General features: G+C 37.4%; 1 protein-coding gene across 18 annotated transcripts in view; it reads left to right on the top strand.

The window, feature by feature from the left end:
• CAMK2D (calcium/calmodulin dependent protein kinase II delta) overlaps window positions 1–17,739 on the top strand; it is a 315,792-nt gene extending 298,053 nt beyond the window's left edge. For 16 of the 18 annotated variants that reach the window (XM_057502565.1, XM_057502568.1, XM_036920810.2 and 13 more), the window contains 5 exons: window positions 6,650–6,725; window positions 10,814–10,908; window positions 12,827–13,055; window positions 14,523–14,618; window positions 15,762–17,739. In XM_057502565.1, the coding sequence (XP_057358548.1) occupies window positions 6,650–6,725; window positions 10,814–10,908; window positions 12,827–13,055; window positions 14,523–14,589 (467 nt within the window). In that variant the 3' untranslated portion in view covers window positions 14,590–14,618; window positions 15,762–17,739. Of the gene's footprint in view, window positions 1–6,649; window positions 6,726–10,813; window positions 10,909–12,826; window positions 13,060–14,522; window positions 14,619–15,761 lie in introns of those variants that run through there. The other 2 variants (XM_036920806.2, XM_057502566.1) reach the window with 2 other exon arrangements.
• Window positions 17,740–19,556: the final 1,817 nt, after the last annotated feature.

The following is a 19,556-nucleotide window of genomic DNA, read 5'->3' as shown; positions in this document are numbered from 1 at the left end:
TTGTCTTTGATTTATTTCACTTAGCATAATAGCCTCAAAGAAAATCTATACTATTGAGACTGCAATTTAATTTTCAAGCAATTGATGTGAATTTTTGAACAGTTTCCTAAAATCTTTCATGTCATCAGCTCTTAACTGGAAGTAGTACCACACCTATCTGATTCAGAATCTTCTTAATACTTAAAATACTCAATGATATTCACAACGGCATGCTATTTCTAGCTTCTACAAGTCCTTTGGAGGTAATAAAACAATGTGGCTGGGCTGAATTCTTTCATAAAGCAAATATTCTGTATAACCATATATAGTTTCTTTAGATTCAAAAACTTCTAAAGCTATTTTTAATGAACATCTTTATAAATATTTTATACATCCCTTCATTTTTTAAAAAATAGTAAATATTTTATTTCATCTTCTGATCTAGAGTCATTTTAGGAATGGTATGGCCGTATTTTATAACAAAATAATATCCGCATAAGCTTTCTTTGAAAGTCTAAACCATTTTTGCTTACACTAATTGATCCCAATGCTGGAGTTTTCTGTTTTTAAATTATTTGTTAATCATAGCAACTTAACAGTACTTCTCCCCAGTTAATATTTTATGCTTTGAAACCAAGAGTAGTTTTTATAAAACAAAGAACAAAGATAGTTGGATTTTTTTTTTTAATTTTAGGGCCCTTAGTGATTAAAGAGCTAAGTAGTAAAAATCATTGAATGGTGACTTCTGGAAAGTGGGCTTTACCATAATTTCCTGAGCTCATTCTTGAATAGAAATTTGGTCATTTCCAGGTGACCTGGAAATAAAATATTACAGATTAAACCAATCAACTCAAAAATCTTTAATAGGTTTGATTTGAAAATTCAGAATAATGGAAATTACTCCCTTGACTGTTAATACATCAAATTAGTGAAGTAAAAACAAAATCACTAAGAAGCAAACTGTTAATTGCACAAGAAATACCAAACATCACTGAGTTGATAGGTACCTTTTTCTATAAAACTACCAAGAGCATGAAAATGATCCTAATTTGTATATTTGCCTAAGATAATAACGATTCCCAAGAGTTATTTTTTTGTTAACAGCAGAATTCAAAAAAGACAAGAAAACCATGGGGCACCAGTTTTGTGAAATTGGTTTAACAATTAATTACGACCCTGGCCCAGTAATTAAGTGGTCAGTCACTTTGCCAGAGTAAGTCCACAGGCACTTAGGTGGCTCATTTAAATTTGTGATTTTAGAACAGTGAATGAGGCACCATGGGCCAGAAGGGAACACAGATTAGTGAATTAAACAGCAGATGGGCACCTCAGCCAAATAGCACCCCAGCCCTGCTTCAGCTTTGGACTTTGCGGGTTGACTTAAGCAAGTCAGTTAACCTCCCTGTCTTTCAAGCGTCTGGCAGCAAAATACCCAATACCTCTGAGAAATGTAGAAAGAAGTTGTTAAAAATAGAGTAAGAAGACCTTTCAAGAACAAACAAAGGAGTTTGGGCTTTGGCGTCTAGATGGTGGCCGAGGGGCGCTGAAACCTTCCCTGGGGCGTGGCACAGCATCTCTGTCCCACAGAGGTGAGCGGCAGGCAGAAGGAGGTGGCCCTTGGAGCAGGGCAGAGGAAGAACTTCCGAGAGCCTGACAGGAGCAGTGGCGAGGAGCCCAAAGTGAAAGAAGTGGGTCTGGGAAAGATTTGGGTGAAGGAAGAGTGGCTGGTGACAAGTGTATGAAGAAAGGAAGCGTACAGGCTTTAAGTCTGGGTCACTAATAAGGTTGTAAGGCCTCTATCCGAGATGAGAAGTACGAGAGAACCTACAGGTTTGGGGAGGAAGAAACTTCAGGTCAGTATTGGGAACCTTACTAGGCCTGAAGTGGCAGGACAACAGGGATGTTTAGAATGCAGTTAGAAACACAGACTTCAGAGCCCAGAAAGATTTATCCTTAGCGGTAGAGATTTGGCTGTCTTTGGTGTATGGTTGAAGCCAGAGGAATGAAGAAGATTGCCAAGGGCCAGCAGAAGAAATGAAGAGACTGAGGAGGTACCCTAGGAAACATCATCATGCCACTAATAAAAATTACACAACTCATGCATGACTGACTATGGAGCACAAAGCAGTGAGTGGAGTCTAGAAGAAATCCAAGATTTTATGTGGGAGACTAGAGAGATTGTGGTTCTATTAGCAAAAATGAGGAAGTCAGGAAGAGAATGGCATTTGATGGCCAATTTTAGACAAGTTGAAAAGTATTTTCTTTCATTGTCAGCAAACACTGAGGCGTGCTGCTTTTTATCTCAGTTGTTTGCATTTGTCAGTTGTATATTTCTTAAAGACTATCTGATCATCACTGAAAAAATGTAGTACCGTCTGTTGGAAAGGCCACTGGATTGGGAGTCAGAAAGCACTTGTGTTTGTACGCACTATTCATTCAAATTTTTATTAAACATTTGCTATATGCCATGTATTGTGCTAGACACCAGGTTGCACTGGTGAGGTATCTGCCTCTATGGAGCTTACAAAACAATAAAGAAGACTGGGTAGTCAAATACACACAAATAAATATGTAAAAGCAAGCATACGAAGTACTTTTAAGGAGCAGATGTAGGATGTGTGTGAATATAAAACATGAGGACCTCTCCTAAAATGAAAGTCAGGTAAGGGTTGTTGTTTTTTTTAAGAAATAATGTTGAGGTCTGATAAAAGTGGTGGTAGCAAAGAGAGAGGACAGTTTTCCAGGAAGAGAGAACAGCATGTGTGAAGAGCTGGCAATAGGAAACATGGCCATTTTGAATTTCTGAGAGAAGGCAATATGGGTAGAGTGGAGAGGATAAAGTAAAAGAGCCTTTGAATGGGTCTAAATTATACAAGATTTCATAGTCTATCTTCACATACTTGTTCTGGACAAGAAATGATGGAGTCTGTACCACAGTGATGGTGAAGAAGGAAAGAAATGGACTAATTTGTATGGCATTTAAAAGGTAGTGTCAACAGGACTTGAAAGATTGGATAGGAGGGGTGGGATGAGGGAGTCGGAGTCAAAGGTGAATCTCAGGTTTCTTTCTGGTTTGTGTAACTAAATCAATGACGTTGCCGTTCACCAGGATGGAACTCTGGAAGAGCAAATGGTCTGTGGTGGTAGAACTTCATAAACTCAGTTTAAGGTGTGTTGGGTTCAAGATGTATTTGAAATACCTAAATACAGATTCCAAAGTAGGCATTGACACACAGATCTGGAGGAAAGGACTAGAAAAGAGGTAATAATTTGGGAGTCATTGGGCTATAAATGCAATTTAAAACATTTGTATAGATAGGACTGTAGAAATACAATGTATGGTGAGATAAGGACCTCAAATGGAGTCTTTAAAAGGAATGGAAACATTTCAAGTCCAGGTAGAAAAAAGTAATATGGCAAATGAGAGTAAGATTATGAGCTCAGATAATTGGTAAGAACAGCAGCAGAGATGTGAAAGGAGGGTATTTCAAGATGGAGGGAAGGAGTAGAAAGGTCCTGTGCCTTTGGGTGTGCCTATAGTCTCCATACTTATGTGCTAAAGAGATGATGCTTGTCTGCCTATCTCAGAGCATTGTGATGATCAGATCTGGTAATGCTTGAGAAATGTTGAAATCAATTGTTTTATTACATAATTACTCTCAGTTCCCAGAAGTTTTTTGTTTTAAACACAGGGAACATTCACACACTTACCTCAGTTGTCCAGGCCCCTTGAGAATAATAATGGAGCCCCAAAATATGATTCAATCATGGTAACATTCCTAGTTCTTTTGCTTAACTGCTTGGGAAGTGATTACACTCAGAATCTGGAACATCCTTTCCACTTCCTCTTCTCTCCTGCCTTTCCCCTGGAAACCTGGATGTCCCCAGAAACCACTTTGGGACCTGTGGGTACAGGCTTGAGCACCTCAATTCTGTAAATAAAACTGCTGGGTTATCAGTTCCCTGTGATTAAATGGCTAACTAAGGGATGGAAGAATATTCTGCTATTCAGGGAATGCTGTACTGGTCCACTCATGCGTCACTCAGATATAATCAGTGATACATCACAAGTTACCCCACTTTGATTTTTAGAGTGGCCATTACCTGATACCCAGGGAAGTGGGAAGGCGAGATGGTAGTGGCCCCTCCCTATGGAACACAGGCATCCAGGCACCCAGCACAGTGATGTGTCTTCACCTCTTTGCGACGAGTAGAGCTAACTAGCACCAAAGCCTCACTCTTCCTCTAGGTCATGGCCACGGGTCCAACCACAATACACTACGCTGTACAAATGATTCACTTCCAGCCTTCTGCTTTCCCTTCAGGAGCCAGCTGTCATGTGCTGCTCCTGACTCACTCAAGCTCCTTTGCCCCAGGGAAATAAGCACTCTAAAGATTCCTGAGTTCCAGGGCCTCCTAAGCCAAGATAATCACGTTGCTTTTATGATGATGCAGCACAGAAGCATCCTGGCTAATTCCCACTTGCTGTCCTGCCAACTAAAGCACCATCATTTCTGAGCAGAAGATCTAAAAGAGACAGCAGTTTGCATTGCTTTGATTACACAAGACAAAAATTAAGCCAGTTGTAGCATGCAAGCTATTGAAGAGCTACTGAGCATTTCCGCAGTGGTTCAGAGTGAGAGATGGCCATATACACCAAGGTTCCTAATTCTACATGATGCTTATGAGGGAAGGCAGACTTTCAGACACTTCAGAAAGTCACCCTGAACTTCTCACACTGCAAACTGAGTCTTAGCCTAGTGAACTCCAACCAAAGGCACTGATCTTAGTTGACATTGTTGTCTAAACTGTAGTTTTTTCCTATTAGCCATATAGCATACTAAGAAATCTGTTAGCTTTAAACAAGGATTGAATATGAAGAGGAAGTTTGGGTAGTCAGATTTTCTAATCTCATTTTCTGAGTGCCTCTACACCAATGTCCTTTATATTCTAGAATTGGGTCAGCTGTCATGTATTTTTGCCAAATGCTCATACTGTTGAGGCCACAGACAGATGAATCATTTACTGCCTAACTAAATTCAGCTAAAATGTGCCACTGGCAGCATCCCTATTGAGGAATTATTCCCTGCTACTTCTGTCAGGATGTTTGATGTATTACAGATGCTCATCAATCAAACAAACCAGGGCAGGAAATGTTTGCTATGTGTGTAGGAGCTAAGAAACCCTATGCTATTGTTTTCCTTAATATAAATGAAAGTTAAAAGTTAACTAAAGTTAGCTAAACATGAAATCTAATCTATGTCATTTTTGTTTTTATTGACCTTGACATTATTAGCAAACATTTTACGAGGTAGTTTCACAGAGTCTCGGTGAAGTCAAGTTAGGTTTACAGAACATTTATTTTAAAACAGGAAGATCATAACTTGGAGTTTTGAAAATGAAGGTAAATATTTAAGTTTGGTTAAAATCTGTTTAATGAAGATTGATTAATTAAAATGAAAACTGATTGCTTTTAATTAATGAACTAAAACCAGACCAGCTTTTTCTGTGATGAAGAGTAGTCTCAGTAAGATACAATGGAAGTAACTTAAGATTTCTCCAGTTTATTTTCAGCGACTGAAGTGTCACAATGTTCTTAAAATTCAATAAAATTTAATTTTAAAAAGTATTTCATGCATTACTTTCATTAGTAAGACAGTAGTGTTTTGAAATCAAAAGGATATTAATATCAATTGATCAAATTCATAAATTTATTAAGCATCTGTTTTATAAAAGATATAACTTAAAGCTTTTTAGAGGATACAAAGAAATAACATGTCTTTTGCCCACAGGGAGCTTTTAAATTTAACTAGTAAGATAGGTTACACAGTGAACAAAGTTTAATAACAATGTTAAACAAATAATAATTTCATTTAACTAAAGTTGTCATGATATATAGCATATGCTTCATTGCCAAGGGAATGATACCCTTGTCATTCAAAAGCAGGAAAGAACACTTGAGGCAGATGTAATCCGGAAAGAATTTGCCCAATAGGTAGGATTTGAGCCAAGCCAACTATTAATAATTTTACCAAATGTGGGCCAAGAATAGAAATAAGTCATGTTTGGTGTTAGAGTTGACAGCTTTAGGGAAGACTGTTTATCTAAATGGCAGTTATAGTGCTGGTGTCCTCTTTTGTAGAGTTGGTTGAACTGAATGGCAAAAAAAAATGCAAATATGTAAAGATAAATGTCTCAATGCAAGGTTTCCTCTCTATGCTGAAGATAGACATAAATTTGTTAATGATTAAGAAAAAATTGTTCACAAACTCAACCATGTTGATGAAGGGTTTAAGAATTAATTATACAAATACAGGCTTGACCTTGCAGATTAACTGTTGTTTTCTAACAGGTGGAATGTAGCAGTGCTTCCCAAATTTGAATGTGCTCAGGAATTACCTGAGGGTCCTGCTAAAATGCAGATTCTGAGCCCATAGGTCTGGAGTAGGACCAGAGAATCTGTGTTTCTAACAGCCTCCCAAGATAGGTAAATGACATTTGGTTGGCACTTTGAGCAACAAGGTTGTAAAGAGAATAACCCCATGCTCCATGTGGAATGTGTCTTAATTGGTAGTATTGTGTTCAATGAAAGTAGTAATATTATTAGAGTAATATTTTATATGGCTTTTGTCCTTTATTTTCACCCAACCCTATCTATCTTTGCCTTTAGCACGGAAGCAAGAGATTATCAAAGTCACTGAACAACTGATTGAAGCTATCAACAATGGGGACTTTGAAGCATACACGTGAGTAGAAGCACCTATATTTTGCTTTCATGCATACGGCAAAGTATTTTCTATCTGAATGCATTCTTCGGTGTACTGAAATTCATGTATATTAAGCCCCAGGCTTGATATGTCAATAATATTTTTATTTCAAGTTACAAATGATTTAAGTAATCCCAGGAAAGAAAGAAATGTATTTAAGATTTCAGAGACAGAAGACAAGACTTCTGGTAGGAGGATTGGGAATTTCTTTGTCAAAATACAGAAGGGTAACCACCCCACCCCTCCATATAAAGGAAGACGGCCTAGGCAGAGCAATCCATGAGAGCAAAGACACAAGAAACAGGAAAGCATTTAAAAAGTGCATTTCGGTTTAAGAAATGGTTTGCTTTACAGTTCTGCAGAGGTGTTGGGACAGAGAAAGAGATTAGGAGGTGACACCAGGCAACCTTCTCCCTCTTCAGCCAGCGCACCACAAGTTTATCTTCATCTCTTTTATGAGTTGTCTCTTAAGTAAGATTTTATTTAAAGAAGGGGTTCTAATGCTTAATTTAAAGCTGGTAAACTACTGGATCATAGGGTGCATAAAGGAAGTCACTTCAATCAAATAACACTTAAGCATTCAAATAAATAGGGCATGTAGGCTTATCGCACAAAGTATGTGGGTCGGTAAGTAGCTATTTGGGTAGAGATAAAAACCTAACCCTTCCCCTTAACACCACACAGGGGAGTTCCTCTTGAATGAAAGACTTAATTGCTAAAGAGAGATTGAATCTGATCTCTTGTTGGAAAGATCTTTCTAAGTTTAAAAGCAGATGAGGTGATCACAAATGAGATAAAATGTTCAGGCCACGTAAATAGATGAAACTTGTATAATTTAATGAAAAAAGCCAAAATAAAATTAAGAGACAAACAGAAAAATACTTGCAAACATGTCAGAGGTTAATTTATATTCAGTGGAGAAGATTAAATAGTAAAAAAGTAGGTAAAGGACATGAACTATCAGCAAAATAGAAAATATAAATGACAAGTAATAAAAATATGCTCAGGCCCACTAATTAAGTATATGCAAGTTTGAATGCAACAGCATTTTCGGCTAATTAGATCAGCAGGAGTACAAACCCTGCTGACAATCAGAGAGGTGCAGGTACTACAGGTCGATGCTGACATTCCTCCATCCCCGGGTGAAGTATAAATGGAGGCAGACTTTCACGGTGGTGGTGGTGGCCGGGGCTGATGGGTCAGCTAGTTATTTTATAGCACAGAAAGGGTTTATAAAAGTTCAAATTACTTTAATCCTATAACTACTTATAAAAATTTAACATGAGCTTAGATTTTTTTAATCTAAAACATGGACAAAAATTATGAACAAAGATATTTACTGAAGCAATATTCATAATAGTGAAAAACTGGAGATTTACACGTGTAACATGATAACCATTAAGTAATCTGTGGTGCGTTTAGTACAGTGCATGTTTATGCAGAGTCTCTAGCAATCTGGCAAAATACTTATGATGCATTCACTGAGGATAAAGCAGGATATAAAAGTGTGTGTACATAATTATTCCAACTACCTAAGACTGCAGTAAAAATGGAATGAGATATGCCAAACTAATTCTAAAAAGGAAAAAAAAAACATTGCCCCTGGGAGATGAAATTATGTGTGAATTTTTTTCCTGCTTCTTTCCAACTTTTATATAATAAGAAGGTAATACTTTTATGATAAAATAGCATGCCAAATATAAAATATGTAAGAGAGGAACTAAATGTACAAACTAAATTAAATCCAGGACTGCTTCTCATAAACTATGTGTGACTATACGTACAAACACATGCGTATACACCTGTAAGTACATGTGTGTATCAACTCTTTAATGTGACCTCATAAAGTATATTTGGAATGAAAGAAATGGAGTTTAAAAGAACATTCCTTGTTGTCATAGACAGGTTCCCTGGCAAACAGTTTAGAACTCATGCCGTCACCCTGCTCTCTTTGTTTCTTTTTACTGATACAACTTTGTTAGACTCATGAGTCCAGAAACACAATACTCTCTTTAAAAAAAAGATATTTTGAAAGAGCACTCTCCTATAGAATGGTAAAAAGTGTGTTTTGGTGGTATCCAGGCAAATGTGCCTTATTTCCTTTATTTTCAGACAGTTTAACATTAGGGTATTTTAAATAATGCAATTGTTTGGAATCACATCAATTCACTAATTCCCTTGCCTATAAGGCCTGTAATCTGGCCTGATTTTGTACATTCAGGCCCATGGGTAATCTGACAGGCCTTCCATTTGGGAGCTTGTGGGATGGTAGAATGTACTGGTAAAGCTCTGTCAGCTGGTGCTTAGAACACCTGTTGAGAGCACACATGTGCACACAAACACACAAACACACATGTCATGTGGTGGCCTTGTGAATCTTTTATTAACCCAAAACCTGTGACTGGAGATACATATATATACACATACATGGGAGAGAGAAAGAAAAGTGTAACAGGTTTTCAAGTATATTGACTCTCTTGATGCTGGGGTAAAATGATCCATCATTGCACAACAGTTCTTGATTTTACTGCCAATATAAGGTAATAAAAAGTTTTGATTCACTGATGTTGACAACCGGAAGTCTATAGAAAGTAATAACCCCTGGCAGAATACATTTCTGTTAACATAGGGACACTTTTCTTCCTCCCCACTTTGCTCTTAGAAAGAGGTTAGGTACATTTGACTTTGAGCCTGAAATACCTGCCCACCAGCAGGTCTTAAGGTGAAGTGTAAAATCTCTACCCACTTCCCCCAGCCCCACACTCCACCACAAAGAATAACCACTGTGGTTATTTTTATTGTAAAAGTATGCTCTACTTTAAAAGTATTCTTAAGAAATATCAGTTCCACAGCCCATGAACAATACTTTAAAGGACCATAACGAGTTAGCCTTTTGAAACTTGTGTTTCTTTTGAACAGTTAAAATGTCTGCCTCCCATATAGGCAAGTTTTTTTGGTGTGGCCCCATCAAGTTAATAAACGGTCCAGAATCCTTAAATTTGTGTACCTTTTATCTCCTCGTGAACTTCTAGCAATTCCTCAAGTCCAGACTTCATGTCACCTTCTCTAGGAAGTCTGCCTTGATCACCACAGGCCTGAGGAAATGTCCCCCCGCCGCCCGCCCAGTGTGTCCATGGGACTTACATGTGCAGTGCTCACCACATCTAAGTGACCGCCGTCCCACTCCCTGCACGCTCGCAGTGCTCCCCCATTTTACTTGCTGTCTTCCTGCCTCCTACCTTCCACACACCTGAGAAAATCCTACTCATTCCTAAAACTCCAGTTCACTTTTTTCTCTTACGCCTGGTTTGTGAGCAATTTGTATTGATTTCTGTTTCAGTATTAATTGCTATGTTATAAGTGTTTGTGTCAAAGAATTCTTTTTAGATAAACAAATTTTTCCAAAGAAAGCTCCTTGGCCCCTTCTCTTTCTCCAAATATTTAAAATGGTATCTCTCTTTATTGAGTCATATTTCTAGGATTAAAAAGAAAACTAATGTGTACATGTGAACTTTTCAGTAATTTTATTTTGAAAGCTAAATAATAGTTAACACAAGCTTAATTAAGTTTTGTGAATACTGCCTGGAAGTATAGGATATGACACCTGCCTTCAAATCGTAATAATGTTTGACATGAATGTAGAAGGTGTCAAAAATTATTACAAAAGTATTTAATTTCAGAGACAAAGTTGGTTTTATAGGACTTGGTTAGTGTTTTGGACTTGGACTTTGGCATTTAAAAAATAAACTTCAGAGTTAGAAAAACTGGATAAACTACAGAGAATTTACCTTAGAAATAAAAAATGTTTTTAAAAGGAGACTCAAAGTATTGTGGATTATCATCTGCCAGAACTGGTTATACTATCTCACCCCTATAAGAGTTCTTTGCCAAAGCATTTCAGAGTCAGCCTCATATACCTTGCTAAGGCCTGGGTAGGAATTTTATACTGTTGGTGTTTTCTAGAGACTTTCCTTTCTTACTATTTAATAAATAAGAGTGGATATGTATGAAACAACAAAATTCATTAACTCACTTATTGGTTATTTTCATTATTTTTTTTCCCGCAGAAAAATCTGTGACCCGGGTCTTACTGCTTTTGAGCCTGAAGCTTTGGGTAATTTAGTGGAAGGGATGGACTTTCATCGGTTCTACTTTGAAAATGGTATATTTAATCTAAATTTAATGACATGGCTTTTCTAACTTCTCTTTAAATTTCTCCAAAAATTGCAGATTATTTGACTCTTTTCTGCAATGAGAATTTTTTACCTTAGTCCAGTATTTTGCATCATAAAAAATTTTTTTTATTTGAAATGAAACAGTATGATAGACATAAAAGTTTTGGTGTTTCAAAAAATAACCGATTTTGTATAAAAAGTAGTGTTGATTGAATACATCCATATAAATCCCAGAAATATATGCTATAACCTGTAAAATTAATTATGAAAAATTTTGAGTTTTTATAAAATATTTATATATGGAAAAAACAAAACAAACCACAACATGCTGGAATTTTTGACATAGTGGAGTGCTTTCAGTCATATTCAGCACTCATTTTCGAAGTAAAATGTAAATGAAGGTGAGTGATCAGAAAAATATTTTAGTTCAAATTACATGAATTTTAGTGGCCTCAGAGGAAATAGCCACACTTCAGAGAAAGTGACAGAAGAAACTCCTGAAGAAATCTTCGGGCCATCGAAAAAAGGGTAAACGAGAATTCCTTTTATCTTTCTCCTTGCCCTTACACTTAAAAGGTGTTAGGTATTGTGTTCTTTTAGCATGGCGTAGAGTGAATTCACCCTTTTGCAGTGAGATCTTGGTGAATTCAGGACTAATTGCAGTCATGATTAAGACAATGAATCTCACTTCCATTATGATAAGCACTGGCAAGAATGATTGCCTTGGCATGGATTTTCAGATAAGATATATTTAATGAATTATTTTTCTTATATGCACTAGACATTGGCAAGTAAACAAAGATAATTATGTGGTAAATTGGCCTTAATAAATCTTCAGTAAATGTTCTCAACGTCTCTATATTCCAGTACTCTGACAGCATCTCATGTTTCCTTTGATAGATTCTCAATTGACATGATCTCATCTCTAATAAAATTAATAATTAACCCATTAACGTACTTCAGCAGAGCACTGTACATCATTGCTTTCCATAAATACATACTTTTTAGAGTGGGGTATTCTTTTTGTGTTTACAGCACTGAGTAAATTTATTCAGATCTTTTCTGAGAATGAGAAACATATTTACATAACAGGTAAACAGTTCGTTCAACTGGTTTTTGTGATCTAAAAGAATATCAGTGTTTATCTGTGCTTACTCTTCATTCATATCTCTTGGTCACTGAATAATTAGAATGGGTGACTGTGGTCAAAGTGCCAAAGGCTAGAGCCTGATGAGGGCTGCTGCTCGGTCACAGGAGAGAGCTAAAGGATCAGGACCTCTAGGTTTTCTAGCTAACACCAACTTTTACATTTTTCCTGGATGCTCACAACTGGTCTGTCATGGAATGTACTTCACTAAGAAAATGAGTCACAGGAGGAGGTGGGAAAACAAATTCATGCCATGGCCAGACTCCTGGAAACAGTGATCTCCATGCTTGACACTTGACCTAGTTCCCTGTCCCATGTAGTTCACCAGCTAACAAAAACGACTTGACCACAGGATATCCTGTCAGATGCTCCAGGGGTTCATTCACTAGGAAGACAGCAACCGCTCTGCGCACCTGGGCCAGGCCTTCTCCCTTTGTCTTCATATTATGGCTTCTGTTTCTAACCATTTTTCATTATAAATAAATACATATCTCCAGCTTTTCCCCCAAGCAATCAAAGTTTCCAGAGTAACACACAAGTTGTCTATAAAGGGAATCAAATAAAATAATGAATGTACCTACTTTTGCTCTTTCTCTTTGCCTTTATACTTTGAACCATGCCAGGCATTCAAGTTGTGCAAATAATTAGTAATTGAGTGAATGAACGGCATTCCATTCATTGACCCCAGTAGAAGTTACTGGTTTTGATTTACTTTACATGGAAACTAAGTTCTGTTATTTCATGGTTTTCTCTTCCAGCTTTGTCCAAAAGCAATAAGCCAATCCACACTATCATCCTGAACCCGCACGTACATCTGGTTGGTGACGATGCTGCCTGCATAGCATACATTAGACTCACACAGTACATGGATGGCAGCGGGATGCCAAAGACGATGCAGTCAGAAGAGACCCGGGTGTGGCACCGCCGGGATGGAAAGTGGCAGAATGTTCATTTTCATCGCTCTGGGTCGCCAACAGTACCCATCAAGTAAATATTTCCAGGCTGTCAGCTTCTTTGTTAATGTGCCCACGGTCAGCCTCTTTTACTTACTTCATTGTTAATAGCATGGCACATGTTATCTCATACTAGTGGTCTGTTACATTGGTGGGAATAAGTGTTTCATGAGAGATGGTCTATAATTCTCTAGAAAAATCAATCAGACCAGCCGTCTGTGGGTTGAAACCTGCCATAGTACAGTATGCAAATATTTTGAATAGGAACTAGAGGATATCCTGCCAAGCTGATTTCTCTGAAGGTTAAATCATAGCAATCAAGAAATAAGGCAAACTGACTTCATTGTTACCACTGGCAGGGGAAGGGGCTTAGGGCAGCAAGGGGGGAATAGGAAGGAATTTCTGTAACAGCCAATAGCAGGAGCTTATCTTATAGATGATCTACTGAGCTCAGTTACAGATACAGTGTTTAAAATGCAAATATCAGGCATTTCAGTGTCTTTCTCACTACACCACTCTACCTCAGAAACTGTGTTTGCTCTTCTAATTAATAGACAAACTTATTGGGTATCTCCAACATGCTTAGCTTGTGCCAGACAAAATGCAAGATAATTTAAAAGACACTGCCTTCAAGGAACTTGTATTCTAGTTTAGAAAACAACTTATCAAAGAGAAAACTGTAAAGTTCATAGTCACCTTTGAAGTAGACTAGAATAAATGACCAGTGTAGCAAACCATTTATAATAGTTTGGAAGGACACCTTGTGTAGAAGCATATACCTTGCACAAGCTCTTAAATGTTGAGTAGATGAGAGCAAAGGGAAGATGGTTCAAGCTCAAGGAACATCTGAGAAGCTCAATTCCAGGGGTTAGCTCCCTGGAAGATTGTGGGTATGGAAGGCTGGCTCCGGCTGGAGTAAAGAGACTGATGGGAAATAAAGTTGCATCAGTGAAGTGGGGTGAGATGAAAACAAGAAAGGGAGTTTAGTAGGCTCGGTAGAAGCTTGGCCCACTGCTTATCTTGTTCCAAATTCTCTTACCAGGATCACCTGTTAATATTTGGGAGTATGGAATGGGGAGTCACGTTCATATAAACAGCCATTCAACTCCAATGAATTCATGAAAAATCTTAGTTTAATAATATACCACAGTGATTTTCAAAGGCTTTCTCTATAGCCTTAATAACTATATATCACTGTTGGAATTGTGAAAAGTGGGTCAGAAAAGAAAAAAAAGATAGCTATTGTTTTTAGAATGAATTTGAATCTATGTAATTAAGAGAAAGACAAAAGGAATATAATAATGAAGACACTGTTTTTCTGTGTCTGTTTTTTACCCCAAAGAGGTACACACAAATCACCAGTTTATATAGAGGGGATGACATTCATACAGTACAAGAGGGGTAGGCTTTTCTACAATTCCCTGAAGTGTTTATGGGATAGAGCCTATTTAAGAAAACTTCATTTTATGCCAGCTGGCTTAAGTGGGGCTTCTCTTAATAGGCCATCCTGTATTCCAAATGGGAAAGAAAACTTCTCAGGAAGCACCTCTTTGTGGCAAAACATCTAAGGCCTGAAAACCATTCCCATGTGGGTCTTGTAAGTAACATCCTGCTCCGCAATACTCTGTGAATGGAGCTAACGACTGCCAAGCTGCATGGCTGTTTTTCTTCCCTTTGAGGGTATTTTCTCTTGCATTATATTCAATGAAAAACATAAAAGGTCTTTGAAATTTCACATTTTTTGCATGAACTCTTGAGTCTAATGTTTGGCCCCATTTTTGTAGCATAACTCTTCCTTTAAAGGGTATAAGCACTGAGAAGAGCCTGTCTTCTGCATATAGACTGTGGCACTTTAGAGGGTCTAGGGGTTCTTACATCAAAGGCCATTTACATCTAGGTCCATTCAGACAACTCTCAATTACCCAGGCCTAATTTGTATCAAGTTCTAGGATCCTTTGGTGTCTTATTTTTCAGGAGGTTACAATTCCTGTTACATACTTGGCCAAGGTTAATATGAATTAATTTTCTGTGCCTGACTGAGTATAATGGTACTTTGACCATGAGGACAGGTCATAGGAGGAAGTGAAGCTGAAATTTAAAACTCACAAAGTGGGTAATTCCAGAGGATAATTGAAAGTTGACTGTAATTAAATTCATGCCTGTGTTGTTTCTGTACTTGGATTAGAAGGATTCAGATACCATTATGAATATTTTCCCCATTCAAAGCATTGAACCTTGTCAGAGCTTTTAAGAACAAGTGCTCCCAGCTGTTGATTTAAAGAAAAAGAGGCTACTTGAGGCTATTATCCTTGTTAAATAGACTCCTTGAGAAATCAAACCTAGAAGTCAAAGAATAATGACAAAAGCTAAGGATGAACTTAAACTTTTAGTCAACTTCAACCAAATGATAATATACATTTATTAATTTGTCTAGTAAGCATGAATGCTTAAAATACTCATCTAGATTGAATAATGTGATTGAGCCATGGGTCCCTGTCTCAGCTAGCTCTGTGTGGACAAACTGACAGATAATTCAAACTGATTTCCCGTTTTAATATTGTCTCTGTTTAACATTGTATATTTTACCTTTTGATGATTGCCAATATGTCTCATATATTAATATTCTATTAATTTAGCTGAGTTATAGAATTGCAGCCTAGTCACATCTTTGGCAAAACAATTTGACAATGTTTTGTAAAACAGTGTAACTCATTTCTCCCTCTCCACTTTCTCCTTTCAGCTAAATATCAACAGTGCCACTTCTGCATTCTCTATTCTCAAGGCACCTGGATGGTAACCCTGGGCCGTCCTCTCCTCCTCTTCATGCATGTTTCTGAATGCATGAAGTTGTGAAGGTCCTACATGTAATGCATACGTGATACATCATCTTGTCACATATTCCTTCCTACACATTGTTTACACTTCAACTCTGGGGATGTTCTGTGCAGACTTAAATTACTGTTGGCAAACAATAGGGGGAGGTCAGACAAAAATATTCCACAATGCTCCAAGTACAACCTATTCATCAAGTTTCTCTGTTCATGCCAAGATATAACAGACTTCAAAATTATGGTCTCAAAATTGTAAGAGAAATGTAAAATTTTTTAAACTCTTTGGTGTTAATCTGTTTTGGCTCTTAAACCAAAAAAGGTAAAAAAGAAAAGGAAAAACCTTCAGTTTCCTGGTGTGATCCTGGTTGAAAATGGACTTTTCACTGAAAGCTTTGTTATTGTTTGATGAAATGGGTTGATAAGTGGGAAAATCATGTAGAAATGTGGAGGTGAGAATCAGTTGGTTTGCTACGATCTAATATTTTTGGTCAAACTGTGTAAACTGGAAATGTCACATTATTTCTGAGTTTGATCATTTTGGGTATACTCACACTGTCCTGGGGGATTCACTGAGATGAATTTTTTGTTCCTTCCACAAACCAGTGCTGTTTTCTTCTTCTTATCCTATTTCTTTGTTCTTGCTTGCTACCTGTTCCATTTTCTGTTTTTTTCCATTCTTTGTCTTCTCCTTATCTGTTAGTGTATGAGAAAAGTGAGATTTGCATAACGAAGGTAAAATAAAAATCAAGGCCTTTTGAAGGTAACTAAACTTTGGAGGTAGCATTTTTGAAAATGTCAAGATTTTAAAGGTTTTTAATTCTGCTTAGGCTCTAGTTTGGATATAGGGATCCAGACTATGTTGGCGGCATTAGAGGTTTTCAAACTTAGGACAGAAGCAAGACTGTTCCTAGCACCCCTGCACTGTTTCTTCCTGACTGGGGCAGTTGCCCGGAGAATACAATGCTGGTAGAGGGTCGGGGTTTTGTGCAAATGTGTGGATTTCTGCCTTGTGGAAGGGGCCCCTCCTGCGTCATCACTGGCTAGTTTTCTAAAGTTAGGCCTGCAAGTGTTTTCCATTCTCTGTGACTTGTGCTTTCTTAACTTCTCTCTTCTGTCAGGGTAACATTATCTTCCATGGAGGAGTTAGGATTTTTCCAGTTTATAAAAAAGGGTGGGGGTGGGTTGTGCTTCTCATTTCTTCTTTGTTTATTCAATTCCAGTGATGGTTTTTTCTCATCCCTGAAATGCTTTATAGTGCATGTTATCTTCATCAACCTTATTTTAACAATAGCAATTCACAATCCTCAGAAGCCTATTTTTAAAGCAGAAGCAAAAAACAAAAAAAAACCTCCCTTTTTTCTCTCATTTTCACCTTTCTGTGTTGATTACTATCACATTCGATATTATTGCTAGTGGATGTATGGTAGTTGGATTGAAGCTTTTCTGATAATTATTACACAATTTAAAACAATATATATTTAAAATAAATATATACAATAATGTATTGAGCCATGTAAACCTGCCAATGAGATCTGTGAAAAAGTAATGGCCTCATTTTTTTCCCTTTTTAATTTCTTAACCTTTTTGTGAAATGGCTATACGTGGCATACATGTATTTTAAAAAAAGAATAGGTATAGAGTGTTTTTTTTTACACTTTTAACTTAGCATGTGGTGTTGAAATATTACTGTAGATCAAGTTTGTCTTCCGCACTAAATTGTGAGGAAATTGTGATTTGTTCTCTCCACCACAATTGATTACACATTTACTATCTTCTATCATTTTGAAACACTGCAGATTACCATGGGACACTGTATATATTTCTTGCCATAATGGTAAATAACTGATTGATATATTTAAGAGTTAATAAATTTGTGATTTCTGCTGACAGTGTGTCCATCTTCATTTCTTAAGAGATACTTACATATGCACACAAGGTGCAGACCAGGGCCGACGCCAGTGCGTCCTGCTGGGCTCTCATCAGTACTTGACATTTGATGTAAAGTTATCGAGCTGTGCTTCCTTTTAAGAATGTACTTGGTCTAACAGCAACTTACTGTATGCACAAAATACTCTCTCCTAGGAAAATTTTTCTGAAAACGAAAGAGTTAAAACAAGAGTCCTAAAGTTTCTAAATGTGCCCTCTGATCCATCCTTCACATGGCTGCTAGGATGTTCCCTTTTTAGCCCAAATCAGATTGTACAACACTTGAGGGTTACCGTCAGTATAAAGTACATTATCTCCTTCCTGCTGCTCCTCAGTCTGAGTGTACAGAAATAGTCAACATCTTTCCATTTACTAAGAGCACTACACATCTGTTCATGTTGGTCAGTCACATACAGTTCCTTACCTATATTCTTCCCCTTCATCAGCCTCTTACTGATTCAGTGTAGAGCACCATGCATTCCAGCAGCCCTCTCCAAACCACGCTCTAAGCTCGCTTCCTCCCACAGTACTCACGTACTAGTTTGCATCTACCTCTCCTGCTAACCACACTGCTTTGAAGGTACATTTTTATTTGTGTCTCCTGTTCTATGGTATAATGCCTCTATGGGTGAGAGTTGTATATAATCTTTGCATCTCTAAACTCACATGAGGACCAGGAAGGGAGAAGTTAATAGTTTTGAACTGTGGTCAGACCATAAATGGGAACCTCAAGATATACTCAGAGCCAAACATTAACCCCAGGCCCGTCACTATTATCTCTGCCGCTCTAAGCGGTTGCCTTTTCCTTTGAACCTTAGTTTCCACATGTGTAAAATGAGAACATACCAACTTTTAATAAGACTATTGTGAGGATTAGAGATAATGGGTACAGAGTACCTAGAAGACTATTTGGTAGCTGATACTAAATGGCAGCAGCTGTTAACAGGTCTCATCACCAGTAGTTGTTGATATTCCCATTGTCCTTCCTAGTCCTTCTCAGAGAAGCAGACCACCCTTGTTTTGCCAAGAACTGCTCTCTTTATGTAGGTATACTGATAGTCCAAAGGATTTATCAAGCATCACAGCAAGAAAATGCGAAATAGAGGTAGTCATCTAGCCAGAAACAGGAAAAATGAAATGGAATTAATCAGTACATTCCAGAAAAATTCTCAAGGAATCATTACCCGGAAGTACCCAAAATTTTGAATCTCTGTATAAATAGAAAAGCATTATATATAAAGTAAGGGTAAACATAGAAGGCATGACCTTTGATTTCATTAAATAAAATTTTACTCCTACGAATGTTTCAGTTTTCATGTTCTCCTTTGTCAGACTAAAAAAATGTGAGACTGTGTAGACTGATAATGAACAACTGCAGATTAGACCAAGTGGCCACCCTGGCTGCTGATACAGCCACACGAGGTCCTTACAGTATTCCTACTTTTCTATCAAACAAAACCAGTTCTCAAAAGTAAGCTGAGATGTTCTCCCTCTGATAAAAATTGAGCTTAATAAGTCATTTTACCCCGAGAAGATTCACATTTTAAAAGTTTTTACTGCTTTACCACAGAAGCCAATCTTCTGATTTTATATTAAAAAATGTTTTTAGTTTTTTTTAATATTGCCAACATTTTTAAATTGGGTATTTCATAGAAAAGTTATGATTTCTGGCTTCATCTGAACAATTCCAAGGTTCTGCCACACTTGTCCTGTGTGCACTCTGGCACAGTCAGAAAAGCTGGTGCTGCTCGTGGCGGGGCGCAGGTGCTCTGCCATCC

Source organism: Manis pentadactyla, chromosome 5 (genome assembly GCF_030020395.1).
Source record: "Manis pentadactyla isolate mManPen7 chromosome 5, mManPen7.hap1, whole genome shotgun sequence".
Taxonomy (NCBI): Eukaryota; Metazoa; Chordata; class Mammalia; order Pholidota; family Manidae; genus Manis; species Manis pentadactyla.
This window is presented reverse-complemented; position numbering and strand designations above follow the sequence as displayed.